Source organism: Pagrus major, chromosome 6, assembly GCF_040436345.1.
Source record: "Pagrus major chromosome 6, Pma_NU_1.0".
Classification (NCBI taxonomy): Eukaryota; Metazoa; Chordata; class Actinopteri; order Spariformes; family Sparidae; genus Pagrus; species Pagrus major.
In genome coordinates, this window is record NC_133220.1 from 22,509,976 (window position 1) to 22,527,815 (window position 17,840).

General features: G+C 39.2%; 1 protein-coding gene across 1 annotated transcript; it reads left to right on the forward strand.

Moving 5' to 3' along the window:
• The first annotated feature begins 15,674 nt into the window (after positions 1 to 15,674).
• On the forward strand, positions 15,675 to 16,805 carry gpr25 (G protein-coupled receptor 25). The gene has a single exon (XM_073467715.1). It carries the CDS (start codon positions 15,675 to 15,677, stop codon positions 16,803 to 16,805), a length of 1,131 nt encoding a protein of 376 aa, XP_073323816.1.
• The last annotated feature ends 1,035 nt before the right edge of the window (positions 16,806 to 17,840 follow it).

Genomic DNA, 17,840 nt, shown 5'->3' on the forward strand with positions numbered 1-17,840 from the left:
TTCAGAGCTCAGAAACATGAGTTCTTCTAACCTGAAGCCTTTTGACTTTAAAGGTTGAGCTGGATGAATTTTGAGTTCAATTACACCAGTAAAGAAATATAATAATATACAGTATATATTAGCAGACTTCCCAGCATGCATTGTTTAAGAGTTAAAACTCTCCTGAGACTCTTCTTTTTCATAGTTTGAAGTTAACACTTGTGCTGGAAACTTGCTGCATTTTGAGATAAGTCATGGTTGTTCACTTTTGCAATGATGAAAACTTTGCTAATCATGATAAAGATTATTCTTGAAGTCTTTACTCCCCCTCACACATTTCCATAATTCTTAACCAGCAGCTCCAGCTGTTATTTACATTGATAATTTGACTGACAGACTGATAGATGAAGTCTGTGTTGACTCAACTAGTGAATTCTGCAGGAACTGAATTGTGATTAAGTTATATAAACTTAGTACAACTGAATTAATATCAAGTGTATATGACCAGGAATGTTCATTTGTATTGAATCATGACAAAATTACCCTGACTTGTCTTCTCAAATTGAGTCAACTTATCATTTTTAGACAGCTCACACACAGATAAATTATAAAAGTTCAAACAAAAAGATTTTTTTCACAGTGAACTCTATGTTTTAATTATCGGTATTCACAAGCACACCTTCATTATATAGAAACTACTTTGAAGAAAAGTTACAAATCTGCATGTTGAACCTTTTTCATTGTTTTTCACCTCTTGCATAACTTGCAGTCAGTAAACGGGTTCAGGTCCAGTTCACTGCAGTGGTTCAGAGTCTCGGCTCTCATGAATGACAGCTGTCACTCTTTTGTGCTCCCAGCACACCATCTGGTTTCCAGCTGACGATTGCTGCCTCTGACATAGATGGTGATGAGCTGCAGTCCATTGATACTCCTGCCTTCCTTGCCAGGGCATGTTGCTGTACTGTCCCACAGATCTAAGATTATACCTGGGGACGGGGTGAACACCCCTACCCTGGAGGATTTCCTCTCTAACAGTCAGGCCTGAAAAGGAAGCGACAAAGGTATCAATTATACTCACATGCGTACATCCTTCTGGTGTTTGACAATTTCTCTGCAGTGTGGCCTTTTCATCGTGATTAATGCAACAATATAAAAGATTCAACAATATGTGAACCTCTTGATAGTTGAACAATAGGCTGGGTAAACAGATTAAGTTCAAAATAAAAATGAGACGATGAGAAGTTTATTCAAGGTGTGGTAGAAATTGGTAGAGCAGGGACACGTCTTCTTAAAGTTATGTTTTAATATGAGATTAATGTCTTATTTTGATGCATTTAAATTCAGTGGGAATAACAGGACTACTTATTTATTCTATCAACACCAGTGACACTAATAAATGAATAATGCAAATGTGTAGGTGAGGAAATTGCTAAAGTAGTTTAAAAAAACAGCAAAAAAGTTCAGACTTTCTCACAATCTTTTTTCTGTTTCCTCACCACAAGAGAAAGGGATGTATTTCAAAGTGGCACACAATAATCTTATTTACATCCATATGTGAAGCAGATGTAGACATTCTGAAGGAACAAAAATAATGTTAAGATATGACAACTGTTACTTGGCATGTGATGCAAAACCCTCAGAAGTTAAAGGACTTGGAGTCAAAAGAAAAAAACACAAAAGTTATCACCAAGCAAAACATCTTTGATGTAAGAGTGTAAAATGTGAGAAATTAACTCTCTCTGTGGTTCACACAGGTACAAAACATCCTAATGATGACTGAAAACATGAAACACTGGCTTCTCCTCTGCCAGTACACAGCAATCTGCACATTCCTCCCACTTATTTTGAATGCTCCTCACAGCAGTGTGTGATTACTTGAAAGTCAGTCGGACATCTCTCTTTTGGCAACAACAGGAATCAGCCCGAGAGCGGAAAACAAAACCTTTTGTCCCACGCTGTCGTCCTGCAGTCCTGGTAATAATCCTAAATCTGCCTTGTTTTTGGAACAACATCTGCAATCCGTGGCACGACAATAACGGCATATTAAAGCAGAGAATTATCACATGCAGTGCTATTAATATTCAGGATGTTATGAGGGGGAAAAGAGAGCAAACTTGCAAAGTCACAAAACTAACAAAGTTAAAACATCAGGATGGTCTTTTTCCATAATGTGAATCATCGACAAAGCTGTTTGTTCTCTTGTTGAGCTGTTACACATCAAATACTTCGGAATGATATAATAAAAAACGGGAAGGTTATACGAGGACACAGCTGCACTCCCTCCAATTCCAGGTCACTGATCAAACCTCCAAAAACACAACCCACACACACACACACACACACACACACACACACACACACACACACACACACACACGCACACACACACACACACACAAATCCAAATTCGATGTTAAGAAACAAAGTTTTCTGTTATGTGATTAATACAGTTGTACTTCATGTCACACATACAGCTGACGATCTCACGTCACACTGCAGAGAGTGTGTATGTTATACTTTATGTATATGAATGAAATGTTCTTTGTTGCTGGATTCATTTTCTATTTATTTTGCATAAATTGAGACTAATTTGCTTGAAATATTTACAATTTCTAGGTTAGTTGACATGTAGGCTAAATTGCAAAAGGCCTTTCACACTCTCCTTTAGATTCAGTCTTGTAAACTCTATCATTTTTTTCTTTTAAACACATGTAAAACACTTAAATATATGAATTATGCAATAAAAGCTAATGTCAGCAGACAGCAGACCCTTGCACATCATGAGGATGAAGTCCGGATGAGTGAAAGGCTAAAAAACAGCAAAGAAGAATAAAAGATGGAGCAGTATTGCCCCATTGCTCACAGATAAAGTTAATATTTTTGTTCTGTTTCACAAGCCCTGCAGATTTCAGGTTTTAATGAAATATGGCAGCAAAAACAGCAATAACGAGTTGCCAAAATATAGAAAACTCGGGGCAGAGATGCTGTCGGTTACAGTGCTGGCCAATAAAAAGGGGTTGTGGATTTCTTTGAGGCCTGAGCAGTCAGTGAAAGGCACTGTGGGGTCTCCATAGTTCACATGGCAAACTCTCAAACACCCACGGGGGGGTTGCCCTCCCTCCCTCCCCTGTCATGCCTTAACTGAGGCTAGTGTTGACACAGTGCTGGCCAATCTAATTTTGATTGTCAGGAGCAAGGAATGGTGATCCTCCCCCCGCCCCCCTGAGATCATCAAGTTCATTTCTCTGGCTGCATAGGGATTTTTTTCCTTTCGCCCCCCCCCACCCCACCCCACCACCCCTCCATCTCCCCATCTCCCCACCACTAGAACAATATTCAGCCGTTCCTGGGCCTCTCAGAGTGAGCTCACTGGAGTTAATCTCTCAGGCCTCTCTCCTCTCTATTGCTGCCTCTCTCTCACTCGCACTCTCTCCCTCTCTTTCTATTCAAAAAGCCATTCGAGAACAGCTTGAATTAGTGACAGTTATTATTCAGACTAATGAGTAAAATCTCAAAGGCAACAAAAGTGGACTGTGACATCGGCTATAACAGCATTCATAAATCATTCATTCTTGGCAAGAGGGATTTATTAATAAGTGGGTGACAAAATATAATTTCTGCAGTTTAAAAAAGCGTTCATTATCAAACACAACTGTGGTGATTTCTGCTGTGGCAGTGTGAAGTGTTCGGAGGGAAACCTGTGAAATATCACGAAGCCTTCATTGTTTTCCCAGATCTGGACCATCAGAAAAGACAGATGGCCCTCTGCACCTTTGTTTGTGGGTGTGTGTGCGTGTCTATGTGTGTGTGTTGGTGTGCACATGTGCCTGCACAGACACCGAGGGTGTGAGGAAGGTCAGGTTTATTGACAAAACTATTTTACATTCGAATGCTACTTTTTTTAATTCTACGCATGAGTAAAACAATCCCAATTATTTACTAAAGAATAATTTACTTTTGAATGATAACTGACCATAAGATTCATTAATTATTCATGCGTTTTCTCATAATTAAGTTCAGTGCTTTCCATCATTTTAGATTTAAGTATGCATGATGAGTGCATGCAAAAAAGGGGTGACTTAATGTCTTTTGTGTGACAAACTATGACATTTGGTGGACGCTTGTGTGAGCCAGTGTAATCAAATTCAAGACAGACATTAATTTTCTCTGTGAGAAATGAGACGCAGGGACAGTCCAGCAGCGCGCGGCTTTGTTGTGTAATTAAAACTGAGACGTAATAACAGAAAAGAAATTAGGGGACAGAGGATCAGTTGACATGAATGAATCAGTCAAGCTACCTGAATAAAAAGCCTGAATCAAGAATAATGGAGATGATCCATCATGTTTCTTAACTATCTGCTGTTATTTTAATGCTTACATTTAAATTATTTCTCTATGAGCATTATCGGTGAAACACTGATGACACTTCAAGAAAATATTGCTGATAAATATTAGTCTTCTTTTACCTCAATTATTGTAAATGTCCTGTGAAATGTTGCATAAAGTAGCAGAGATAAAACTTGAAATGCAGTTTAACAAGTTGGCCAGACGGGGGCACTAGAACTAAAGGTCAAAGTTTAACTTTATCTCAAACATTCTTCATTTTGTCTTCATCCTGCCATCGATTTAACATGTCTTTTGTCAACAAAAGAGGAGTTCATCATCCTATCATCGTTACGATTATATGATGACATATGACAGCACTAATACAAGTATTACTCATTTGTTTATTTTGTCTCTGTTGTGTTGTTTTTTCTGCTTTTTTCTTCACTACAAAGCACAAAACATTGTAAGCATCGTTACAATAAAGTATTAAAAAACAAAAGAGGAGTTGCTCTTTCATGCGCAGTTTCTACATTTTGTCATAACTTTATTAAACAAATGTAAAAATTCCTGCTGTGTAACTTCTGTGTAAATCCTTGAAAACCTTCCTGTTTTGAATAGACAGGAAATCTAAAGTGTTTGTTTGTGACTGACTTCTAAGTTAACAGTCAGTATTTATAGCACGCTCCGTGGTATTAACCACTGACCAACAACCAGAAACAGCTTGAGTGTGTATAGTTCATACTGGCAGTACAAACGAGCAAAAACACTTAGTAGTTTTTTTTAAGTTTATGTAAACATCAGTCCACTTAGAACAATTCAAAAATATTGCACAGGAGGGGGTGTAAGGAAAGAGATACTTTTAAACCTTCCAACTCCCATTTTTAAAATTAGCTGTTACCAGTTTGCACTTGAGCTCAGAGCACAACTGCAGCCTGTCAGAGGTAATCTTGACATTACAGAAAACAATTTCGAATCGAAAGATCAAAGGTGAAAGGTTAAAATTATTCTGTCAGGAGCGTTGGGTTCACTGAGGGGGAAAACTGACCAAACCAGAGCACCCACCTTTCATAAAAGAAAGAAAAACTAGATTCAGATATCTCTCATAAACAATTAACACACACGGCTCCTTTGTGGTTCAAGAAATGTCTCAAAACAGAGACGTGGGGATAATTAAAGAGGGGGTAGGGTGCTGTGCTGCATAGGTGCGTGATTTGCAAGCTGTCAGATGACGGCCTCGCGGATGAAGAGCAGTAGGCCCCCATTCTCTGTCCGGTGCTCGGTGCTTCCCCCACCCCCCGCTCAAACGCCTCTCCATACCCCATGGGAGGAGGTCTGTTGCGCTGCGGCCACACTAAATCAACATCGTCCTAATGAGGTGTCACACTTGACCCCCAGCAGCCTCAGACCCTCACATGGGTGTCAGAGCCACAAAGAGCGACCCTCCATCTCTAGCGCCCGGCTGACACATTTTGATTCATGAGAGAGCCTGGGCCCTGTCAGGTCAAAATTACCCCTATCAAAATGCCACCATCAACACATTCATCAACCCCACCTCTGAATCCGCCCTTTTTTTCTCTTTCTCTTGAAAAATACAATCCCTCTCCAAAAATCAACAATACTTTCATGCTTGTGCTCTGCATGGGCCCACCTTCAAACTCCCTTAACTCACATTTCTGCAGAATCACAGGTCCAAACAGCTTAGGCACACACGCATGTCCTCACTGATTACCTCTTATTGCAGCTAGAGGCCTGTCTGTCAGTGGTCAGGGTCCAGCCTTCTGCTCCTAATGGCTCTCTGAGTGATGAACTCAGTGTCCCCCAGGTGTTGGGGAGCCTGTCCTCTGACCTACTGACCCAAAACACTCCTAATGTGAACAGGTCCTCACAGCTAATAACAAACCTCAGATCTGTGTGGCTGGCCCCACTGAGTCAAAGCAGAGCAGGAGAGGCGAGGAGTGCTTACTCATAGCAAGAGGTGAGACATCGTGCCCAAGATATTCCTGTATGTGACAGGTTTCGACTGAGGGCATACTGAAAGTAATCATACCAAGGAAAAACAGGGTTCATCAGTTCATTTCGCTGCTGTACCACCAGACCACAGAGCAGCTTCTTTCCTGTTCTTTCCTCGCCATAAAAAATACTTTTTCTTTCGTTGCACAACCCTGTGCTGTAAAATGACAATTAAATGAACCCTTTGAATCTCCACCACTCCTCAAAAAAGGCATTAAAGTATCAAGATGAAGATTGACTTCAGCGGGAACCTGCCTGTCTTCTTCCCCTGGAGATCAGCTCCGTCATTGTGAACGCAGCTGAGACTCCCTCAGAACAAGATCATCTCCTGCCTAATCAGCTCGGCCCCAGCAGATGTGCTTCTCGATTCAAACGTCGAGGAGGATCAATGTCAACCACCAATCTTTAGCCCGCTTTGTGGATCAATAATCAAAAGGCATTGTCACATCCTGCGTTACAGTTTGGTACAACCTTGTTTTTCGCTTTACAAGGACAAGCTATAACATGGTGGCCCCCTCGCTGAGCAGATCATTTACTGTCAGCTGACACTAAACTCTGCCCACTGAGGCAGCCATCTGCTCTGAAAACTTTCCCCTGGGAGACGAGGGCCGGCCAGTAAGACCAGTACGCCCATCAACTGACTGGTCTGGTCTTCAGCCGCTGCAAATGTCCATGATCTCATCGTCATTATCATCCAAAATGAGGATGTGAGAACTGTCAGTATTTATTACATCAACTATCAACCTTCTTCATGCAGTTTTGCCGCAGTCTGATAACTCATCATGCACACGCCATAACATTGGTTTCAGTCAAAACTCGCCATTTAAACTCACGAGTTGATTAATTTCTGCAACAAAAAAGCAGTAAGTAAATATATTCACATTATAAGAGCACCGACGAAGACAAAGTAACGACAATATTTGTTGTTGAATGCACAATAAGTGTCTAATGAAGCTCGTTTTGAATGGGTCATAAACTGGAGTTTATGTTAAGTGTTAATGAAAAGTAATAAAACTGTAACATGTTACGACCCAACACCAATAATGTTAATGTAGCAACGCAAAGGTCTCATCTGCCTCATTAGTTTCCAGATTTAAGTAGCTAATTGTAATGGCATGATAATTAAGCCTATCTATTACACTAATGAGTGATATTGTGTTTGAAAAAACAGAAAGTCTGGATTCAGGAATAGGTTGCTATTTCAGTTTTAAAACTGTTTGCACATGCACATGTCAGATGGTACCTGTAGAAGCCAGAAACCTCCAGAGGCCCCGAGATCCCAAATTGTTTAAAAGATGTTATTAACACCCATTTTAAAGTCAAAATCTTCACTGGAGCTGCTAAGCTAAAAGCGTCTGAAGTTGATGCACAAGCTCAACTGTGCATTGAGGATGTAAATAACGTCTTTTCAAATCAATTTGTGATCTCAGGGCTTCCAGAGACTTGGATTACACAGGATGAGCTGTATGGTACCATTTTATGTTTTCTTTCAGTTGTTTTTTTACATTTTAAAACAAGGCCCCATCTACTTCAGTAGTTTATGAGAATGCTGCATAGCTGTGAAGCTCCAGAAATGTTTTGTGGACTATGAAAATTCAGCTGATTGTCAATCTATATGTGAGTGAGTAGGTAATAACTGAATTTTCATTCTTGGGTGAACTCTTAGAATTTTGTGAAGGTGAAATACCCTAATTTACATCAGTGATGGGGCTGTTGTTGGCTGACAGAGTATCATGGTTAAAAGTTTCCACTCTTTTGGAGGCCTGCAAATAGTTCCTGTTCGATGCAGGAAGGTGCTTCAATAATCTTATTATTAATGCTGCATAATACAACAAGCACTATAAAAACATTAGCAAAATGATTTAAATGTATTTTCTGTATTGTCGATAAAAGCTAGCATCACATGTATTCATTAAAACAGGTTATTCATTTGTAGTTATTTTCTTCAGAGCTGCGTGTGGGACTGGGTAACAGTTTATCCAGTGTTGTCTGTTTGCAAGACCAGAAATCAAAGTAACGTACATTATTGACTACAAAAGACAGATATAAGGTTCCTTTTGTTGTTCTGGGGCAGAGAAATAATTGCTGAAGGCAAATCACACAACATATTCCTTCACAGTACATATCAACTTCTAACGATCAACTCCCTCTGTCACCTGGTCTTTCACACTCCTGTCACCAGCTGCCAGCAGTGCTTCAGCAATAATGATTTTCTTACTTAATAATTTAACCATCACAGTCTCCTTCCCGACACAAGCCTGATCTGGCTGCAGGGTGACTGGTCAACAGGCTTCCCCTGTCTCCTCTCAAAGCTGCTCATTAAGTCGACAGCAGGTGAAACATGACTCCTCTGAGCAGTTGAGCCGTGTGTTTACTAAATGCTCCAAGATGGGAATATAACCTGCGCTCGGAAAGACACATACCGACTGGAAGCTTTCAGTTTGTGTCAAGTCACAAACAGAAACATGGGAAAATGTGATAAAACACACAGGATATAAAAACTAAAACTTACTATGCACCATTGTTTTAAAAACAGGGGGAATAGCTGCATTGTATGTCAGGAAATGTATTGACATACTCTTTCATAGCCTTTACACCAGCTTCAAATGCTGATGTCTTTAAAACAATCTGATCAAACTCACTACAAATGTGTTTTCCGTTTTGCCATTATCATCTTATTATGCACTATTACGCAGCATTTGAATAGAAATTCAATCGAAAAATGATACCTACACTATGAAAGCAGTGGGTGCATGCACACAGGCAGAAGAGCTGCCCTGCCCACATGATGATGCCCCATTTGTAAAAGCACCTCAGTAGAGCAGAGCAGGGCAAAATATTGAGGTAAAAGACGACAGAAACATCACATAAAAATAAGTGGAAATGTTCAGCTTGTTAAATATGAAAAATAATTGAGAAAACAGAAAACAATCCTGCAAATCCAGTCAAATATGCAGTTAAGTAGCTTCTGGCTGACTTTTTAAAAGGTCATACTTTTCTAGCGTAGACATTGCATCTGTAACTCTGTTAATTGAACTTTAAATCACCATATTTGGTATACCTGATGCTGCTCATACAGTATGAACATCTTGGCATTTATAAATGATTGTTTTTGAACCAAGAAGTAGTAAGACCAACGACAACCAACTGTGCCATTGTTCTGACAGCCCGTGAGTCTTGAACTGGACTGGAAAGCCATTTGTCCAACAACATGCTATACGAAAAAAACAAGAACGCCCATCTTTCCAAAAATCCACACTCTGCCTGCTGTTGTTAGTTCAGCGACTGCTGTCCATGGTGCTGAATGGGCGTGGGTTTGTCCATTATTAGGCTATCTTTCTGGCCTTACACGTGAAGGCATAACCTATCCCAAACTGTAACCTGACACTAAGATATTAAAGGATAAGTTCACCCAAAAATGAAAATTCAGTCATTATCTACTCTCTCTCTGTGGAGCATTGAATGACATTTCATAGTTCACAAGATATTTCTGGAGTTTCACAGCAAAATAGGGGTGCAGTTTTCTTGTGAAATAGATGGGACTTTTAACTGGGGACTTTTTAAAATGTAAAGAGAACAACTGAAAAAAACATAAAATGGCTCCATACAGCTGGACATAATCCAAGTCTCTGGAAGCCCCGAGATCCCAAATTGATTTGAAAAGACATTATTTACACCCTCAATGCACGTCAAGCCCATGTACTTCAGATGGGGTACACATTAGCGCTTTTATCTTCACAGCTACAGTGAAGATTTTGGCCGTTTTCATTTTACGCTGTTTTTCTGTGAAGCTCCTGAAAAGTTTTGTGTACTACAAAACATCACCTGACTTTCCATCGGCATAAGGGTGAGCAGATAATGACTGAATTTTCATTTTTGGGTAAACTTTTCCTTTAGTCGCTAATAACATTGTGCAGTCACTTTACCTAAAGCTCAGAGTCATGCAATAGCATATTACTGGGGTTTATATAACATTATTCCATGTCAGAAACTTAAGATTTATAAACTGTTATCAATGATTTTGCCATGAAGGTATAAAGCCTTACGAATGCTAAACTTATAATACATTATGATCTCTAGTTATAATACTTTATAAACCTTATAAATTGCCATGCAGATTATATTATAAAGCCTTAAAAAGTAATTTATAATGTCTTATGGATGTGCTCATAATGCATTATAGACATGACCTTCATAGAAAGTGTTGTCCACAATCCTTGCTTCATTTTGTTGACAGAGTGAAATGTTTTTACAGGGGGAATTTTGGATATCTCTTTATCTCTTAAGTAAACAGAAAATGCTGTCATTTACCATTTAAAAAATCAACTTTCGCAATGTTTTGAGGAACTTTCAGAAAGTGTTATGCTCTCTGATCTCTCTGATTTATCTTGCTTTGGCTGGTGTGGCTCATGCAATCAACCAAACAGTGATAAAGGAGGGCCAAACACCTGAAAACCGTGGCTCCCTGACAGCAAAGTCACAGACAAACTACTTTTTTATCTGCACAATTGTCATTTTTTAAATAAATTGATTCTTCTTCATCCTTTAACTCCCTAACTTAACAGATCTGGTGATTTGTAAGTCAGTGAAGGAGAAATCAGAATGTGGGTTAAAATTGTGTCGTTCTTGGACAAAAGGGAACAATGAAATGCCCCTGACCACTTAAAATGACAGAATGGAGGGCTGAGGCTGTGCAACCCTTTGTGTTAAAGGAACTTTTGATTTAGTTAAACAGCTAAGACAAGAACCTTTCACTCCCAAACAATGGACTCCTTTTCTGAAACGTACCACTCGACAAGTGTGGAGCAAATTGTACGTGTGTGTGTGTGTGTGTGTGTGTGTGTGTGTGTGTGTGTGTATACAAGTGCCCACGTGTGTGCATGTGACCTATGTCTTACAATCACCCTGACGCATACCACCCCTTCTCTCCTCAAATAAAAACAGAGTAAAAGGAAAAGAGAAATCATCCACTGTTGAAGTACTTTACGAGATCCTCCTCTCAACAGAAAAAGGACTAAGTATCCATGGGAATCTTAGCACGTTAGGGAGGCCTTTCTCCCTTCCTCTCATCCGCTCTCCCCCGCTGCACCCATGGACCAATGCAATTGTTTATTTTCTCCCATTGAGGCTGCTCCATTCACTGGCTCTCACATTTACTCTGCTCAATTGGAGTGAGACAGCACTTATTCGAGGAGAGGAATGTAGCGTTCCACTGACAGAGCAGCAAGAATGCAGAAGAAATAATTAAAACTTTTTAAAGGCAAAGGTACAGCTGAGCGTGAGCGAGAGCGACGTCAAAGCCCAACAATGGCCACTGACAGGATTTTCTGCTGTGATGAGTATATCCACACATCACCTTGACACTACAAAGTAGAGGAGTGTTTGAATAACGCACAATGCTAGGAAGTGGAGCAGGGATCCTATAAGGAGGTCATTCATTTGCCGTGGTTTTCTTAACTGAAACTCCCCGTGGAACAATGAAGCGTTCTCGGCCTCTTGTAAGATGTGGCCTGTGCTGCAGCCTCACTCGAGCTGGACCACGGAGTTCATTTCTCCTGAGGTCTACTCTGTCTTGAGGGAGGAAGTGGTAATGGCAGGTTCCTCTCTGTCCATCTCAGTCTCTGGTATCTCTCAACAGGGTGAATCTTCTCAGACAGAGGCAACATTTATCTAAATCTGATGAGAAAAGTCAAATCATGCCATCCAGACTGACACCAGTATAGTGCTAAATATGACCTGCCAACGCAGTTTCAGGTTGTGTCATCTTGGTTTCCAGTGCAGTAATGGGGTTTTACATTTTGTGCCAGGCTGTAGATAAAGACACCAGGCATATCAGCACATCAGTTTATCACAAGCAGCATCTGCTGCCTCAGAATAAAAGATCAAAGCCACACGGATGATACATATTTTTTGCTTCTCTGTCCTTTTCAGGTTTTAGCTATCTGGCAGTGAGATGGTAGTCAAGTCCGGTGAAAGTACTCAGATCTTTAACTTAACGGGTAACTCCACCATTTTGACACATTAAAGTGTGTTTACCGGTCTTGGGGAGTACTACTGCATATGTAAAAAAAAAAGTAGTATGAAGTCTTTTGTGTGTCCAGAGGAAGCTGCATGTGTTCTGATAAACTGCCTCCAGTGATGTCAGTGTTGTACAAGTTGCATTGTGGGAAATGAAGGGGCTAGGAAAAGCAGTCCACTGGACTCCTCGCATACTGTTATGGACAGTTCAAACACAAATGATCCAAATCGATACAACAGAACCAGAGATACCACATTTTTATTAAACAATTTACTAAGCAAAACGTGGCGTCTACATTACCCACAATGCAATTTAGCCACTGAGTGACTTCACTAGAGGCGATTTATCAGATTACAGGCTTTCTCTGGAGCCACGAAAGGCTTCATACAACTTTTTTCACATATGCAGCAGTACTCCATTAGACCTGTTAACACACTTTAATGTGTAAAACTGGTGGAGTTACCCTTTAAGTAAAAGTAGTAATACCACAATGTAAAAATACTCTTTCATGAGGTAAAATCATGCATTCAAAATGTGCTTAGGTAAAAGTACATAACAATAAGCATCAAAATACACTCAAACCACTAAGAGTACAAATACTCGGTCATTTATATTATATTTATGATATTACTGGATTGAAGATATTGATGCATCATTGTGTATAGCACTTTCATGTTGTAGCTGGGAAAGTGGAGCTACTTTCACGTTATATACTGCTGTGTAGCTTAATCTATACTAAAATAGCAAAATGGGAGAGATTTATATTTTGTATTAATAATCTGCAAAGTAACTAGTTACTAATGCTTTCAGATAAAAGTAGTGGAGTATTAAGTACAGTATTTGTCTATGAAAGGTACAAGTATAAAGTAGCATCAAATGGAAAAACTAAATAGAAAAGTAAAGTACTACTACCGCTAAACTGTACTTGGTTACATTTCTTGAGTAAATATACTTAGTTACATTCCACCACTGACAAGTCACTTTTATTTATATAGGCCAAAATCACAAATTTCCCTAATCAGATAAGAAAACACTCCTAAAAAGAAAGCTTTAAAAGCAGAAATATTTAAGAAACATCAGCAAAAGAAACAGAGAATGAATCTCTCTTCCACGAAAGACATGCAATAGATGTCGCGTGTAGTGAAAGGACAAAAATAACAATAGTAAAATCGAACTATAGAGAAACAGATTGATGATATAATGTACATAAATAACCTGTGACTCATTGTGTACAACGGAGAGCCAGATGATATCTAATTACGGGCTACAATAATACTTTCTCTGACAAAAAGTCAGTAATAAACTGGACGTGTAAACAAAAGGTCATCAGTTCAAATGAAAGTGAATTAACACGAGGACAGAACAGTTTACATCTGGTCTTAGCAGAGTTGCTCAGTGGCTAAAGGGAAGAAGGCTGTCTATTGAAACAACACATGTTTGACATAGACCCTGGCTGATATTTTTATAAATTTAAAATCTTTGATTGGGTCTGTTTGTATGAAGTGTCCTGTTTTGTTTGTTAACTGCTGTTCTGTCACTGTGTTTAATAATTGTGACGTGCCCGTGGACTGCAGATGAAAACATGGCTTTAAGTCCCCTCTATTCAATACATCAAATGATCACATTCATGTGTAATATTGAACATGGTCCCTTACAAATTAAATCAATAAATAATATGTACTTTCATCAGTACCACCTTGGAATAATGCAACTAGTGAAGTCCAAGGTGATTACATGAACGAACACAAGACTGAATTACTGAGGCCAGAACTCACTTTCTCATCAAATACCGCAGCTTCAAAACTTAATAAAACACAAGTGCTTGTAAGACAAAGAGGAGTTGATATAAGAGACTGCACATTACACTTTATGCAAAATGTGTTGAATATAGGTACAAAGCTGTTCAAAAGCTGTTTAAAGTCGGTATGGATATAGGTACAGAGGAAATATTGATTAATTAGTAGTTTGTAAATTAAGTCAGATAACTTGAAGCTGTAGCATGTTTTTTTTTTTACTGATCAGAGGCTGATTCTCGGTGAAGCAAACACTTTTTTTTAGCTGTATGAGGATCCGTGACATTTTGCTCCAGAACCACAGTCAGTCTGAATTCAGGCAGGTCGCCACACACGCAAAGCAGAAGTAAATCTCACCTGCCCCCTACTGGTCAGACACAACTAATACACCATGAGACAAGAAAGCAAGATAATTCACATATGTGTGAGGTGGGAATCTATCTTCTTAAATATTAATAAAGCAGATAGGACAGTTTGTGTGAGTAAAGATCTATGAAGTAGACACACACACACACACACACAAATGTGTTCTTGGCAAATAGCATTTCAAGTCTTTTGCCACAGAACGCCAACTTTAACTTCATTTGCAGTGGTACATTTACTCAGGTACTGTAATTAAGTACAATTTAGTACTTGTACTTCATTTGAGTATTTCCATTTCCTGCTATTTTACTTGCACTTCACTACAATTCAAAGGTAAATACTATACTTTTTACGCCCCGTTTATTTGATACCTTTAGTTAATAGATACTTTGCAGGTTCAGATTAACAAAAAATAAGTAATTATCATACATGTGTATACCATGTTATTATGTATTATTAATTGTTATGGATGAAGATAAGATTTTATTGATCCATTGGTGAAATTCACACATTTTGCAGTATATGTAGTGTAAAATAAGCCTCACACCAGCAGCAACATTAGAATAATGAATATATTATTGAATCAGTAATCAATAATTATAATACTTATAATAATATAATAAGTTATTCTAAAATGGGACATTCTGCTAAATAAGTACTTTTTGCACTAGTATATTTAAATGGTATGTACTTTTACTAAAGTAAAATAAAAAAGGACCTTTTACTTGTAACAGAGTATTTCTTCACTGTGATATTTCTGCTTTTACTCAAGTAAAAAATCTGACTACTCCTTCAAACACTGCTCTGTTGCACATTTAAAAGTGTTACAAGTTTTAAAGTTGTGCAAAACATTGCATTGGCTGCTTTTCATACAACCTGCAGTGCCTATAATGTTGCTATAAAATGTTGTAAAAGCAGAGTGCTCCCACTCACTGAACTTCTTATTGTGAAACTTTTTCAAATCAGTGAATAAATATTCATTCTGTCTGACTCACTTCAATCAGGTGTGAAAGGACACTGAGAGGAAGTTTTCACAGACAGTTAAAGGCAGTACTGCGGGGAGAGAGGAAGCCAGCTGAACAAGCATCTCTATTTTTCTCTGTGGTTTCACATGTAATATCAAGTAGTTAACCACTGTGACTATTCAGCAGCTGCACTGCAGAGCCTCTCTGTGATCTCTCAGAATGGCCGCCTACATCGATGATCCATCCGACGACTACAACTACCACTACTACAACTACGCCAACATTACTGATGGAGGATTTTTGGATCCTAACATCACACTGGATTGTCCCAGCTCACACCTCCATGGCTCCAACATCTTCCTGCCCATACTCTACTACATCATCTTTTTCACAGGCTTTTTGGGCAACCTCTTTGTGATCACAGTCGTGAGCAGCAGAGGTAAAAGAGGTGGGCGTCTGGTGGACACGTTTGTTGTGAACCTGGCCCTGGCTGACCTCATATTCGTCCTCACGCTGCCACTGTGGGCCATCTCTGCCAGCCAGAACGGCTACTGGAACTTTGGATCCTTTGGGAACCTGCTGTGTAAGCTGAGCAGCTACATAATTTCTGTGAACCGCTTCTCCAACATCTTCTTCCTCACCTGCATGAGTGTTGATCGCTACCTGGCTGTGGTGAAGCTGATGGACTCCAGGTACCTCAGGAGCAGTCGGTGCATTCAGATCACTTGTGCTGTGGTCTGGTTGAGCTCCCTGGTGTTCGGCATCCCGTCCCTGGTGTACAGACGAGTGGAAGAGTTCGGTGAAGGACTGTCCTGCATTGAAGACAACGACTCATCTTTTCTAGTCATGAGTCTGATCATGCCGTTACTCACCTTTGTCCTCCCAGTGTTTATAATCATGCTCTGCTATGGCACCATCATCATGCGTCTCAACAAACACTGTGCCGCTGCTGCAAACCCTCGAACCGAAGCTCGCCGCAGGCACTCCCTCAAGATGGTCCTCTCCATCATAGTGGCCTTTGTGGCGTCCTGGCTCCCATACAACATTTTTAAAGTCATCACAATCAGCTCGCAGCTCTCAAACATGGTTCTGAGTTGTGAGGCTCAGTCGTGGCAAAGAAACGGGCTCCTCGTGTCGTGCTGCTTGGCTTTCCTCAACAGCAGCGTGAATCCAGCCATCTACTTCTTCCTGGACCATCACTTCAGACGACGGGCTAAGATCTTGTATAGGACCTGCCTGGGAAAGTCAAAGTTACTGCAGAGCTACAACTCTTCAGCCTCATTCACCAACCCTGGCACTTCAGAGAGCTTTGGAACAACTGGGAGAACTCAGCTTCAGATGTCTGAGTAGGAGGAGAAGATTCAAATCTTGTCTATTACTTTGAAGGTAGTAAAGTTATTGCTCTGTTATCCTTTAAGGTTTTTGTGACAACTTGTCAGAATAGAATTTGTGCGTCTTTTTCTCACAATGGACGTTTAAAAATCGAAGTTAAACCAGAAAAGACTTCTCAATGCAGCGCTGAATAGTTGTTGTTTTATTTCAGTTAGCTCGGGATTGTTTTTTTCTTTTTGTCATATATTCTTTTCAAGTATTAAACATGCTGTTTATACTGCTTACAATACACCATATAGTACAGTAGTGTTGATAGGTGAGTTTCCACTGATTTCTGTTTGTATAACATTTTTTGCAGCATTAGTTGACAACAATTGCATTAATTTACAACTTTATAATTGTATTTTTTTAATATAATTTTAAAATCTGTCATAAGTAGCATTTTTGGTCATTTTTTGATATATTGAAGGTAATAACTTGTTGCTATTATAAAATGTTTTGCATTCGTGCATCGTGCATGTGTATGAATAGATGAAATTAAATTTGTGTATGAAATGTATATATTGTGGTGATAGAACTTGCATTTCAAAAATAAAAGCTGGGAAAAACACTTTTTTGTTTTTTTGTGACTTTTGTGATTCTACTAAAATTATAGACCTCATTTTTTTATGATGGTGAGATATTACATTAGAGAATCTGAAGAAAAAAATGTAACATCATGATTAACTCACGTTATAATATAATAATATACTGGGTTTCCATAGGACAGCACACCCAATTGTTTGACAAATTTTACAGTGTTCATCTAAAACTAATTTAATTGTATTTTCTTATAAAAGCAACATCACACCTCTAAAGTTTATAACAAACTTTCCATAATTAAAATCTAGAAACCAAATACACATGAAGTGTTAAGTGAGCTTTTTTGGAGCAACAACAGAATTCTCCTGAATTCATAGCATACAAAAACAAAACCTGCTTCACGGACGCAGGTTTTCATTACACAGAGCTGCAGCTCCAAATCATGACAGATACAGCAGAGAATATCATGTT

Excerpts from the sequence above, each read along its gene's own strand:
- gpr25 (XM_073467715.1), top strand. The coding sequence starts at position 15,675 with ATGGCCGCCTACATCGATGATCCATCCGACGACTACAACTACCACTAC.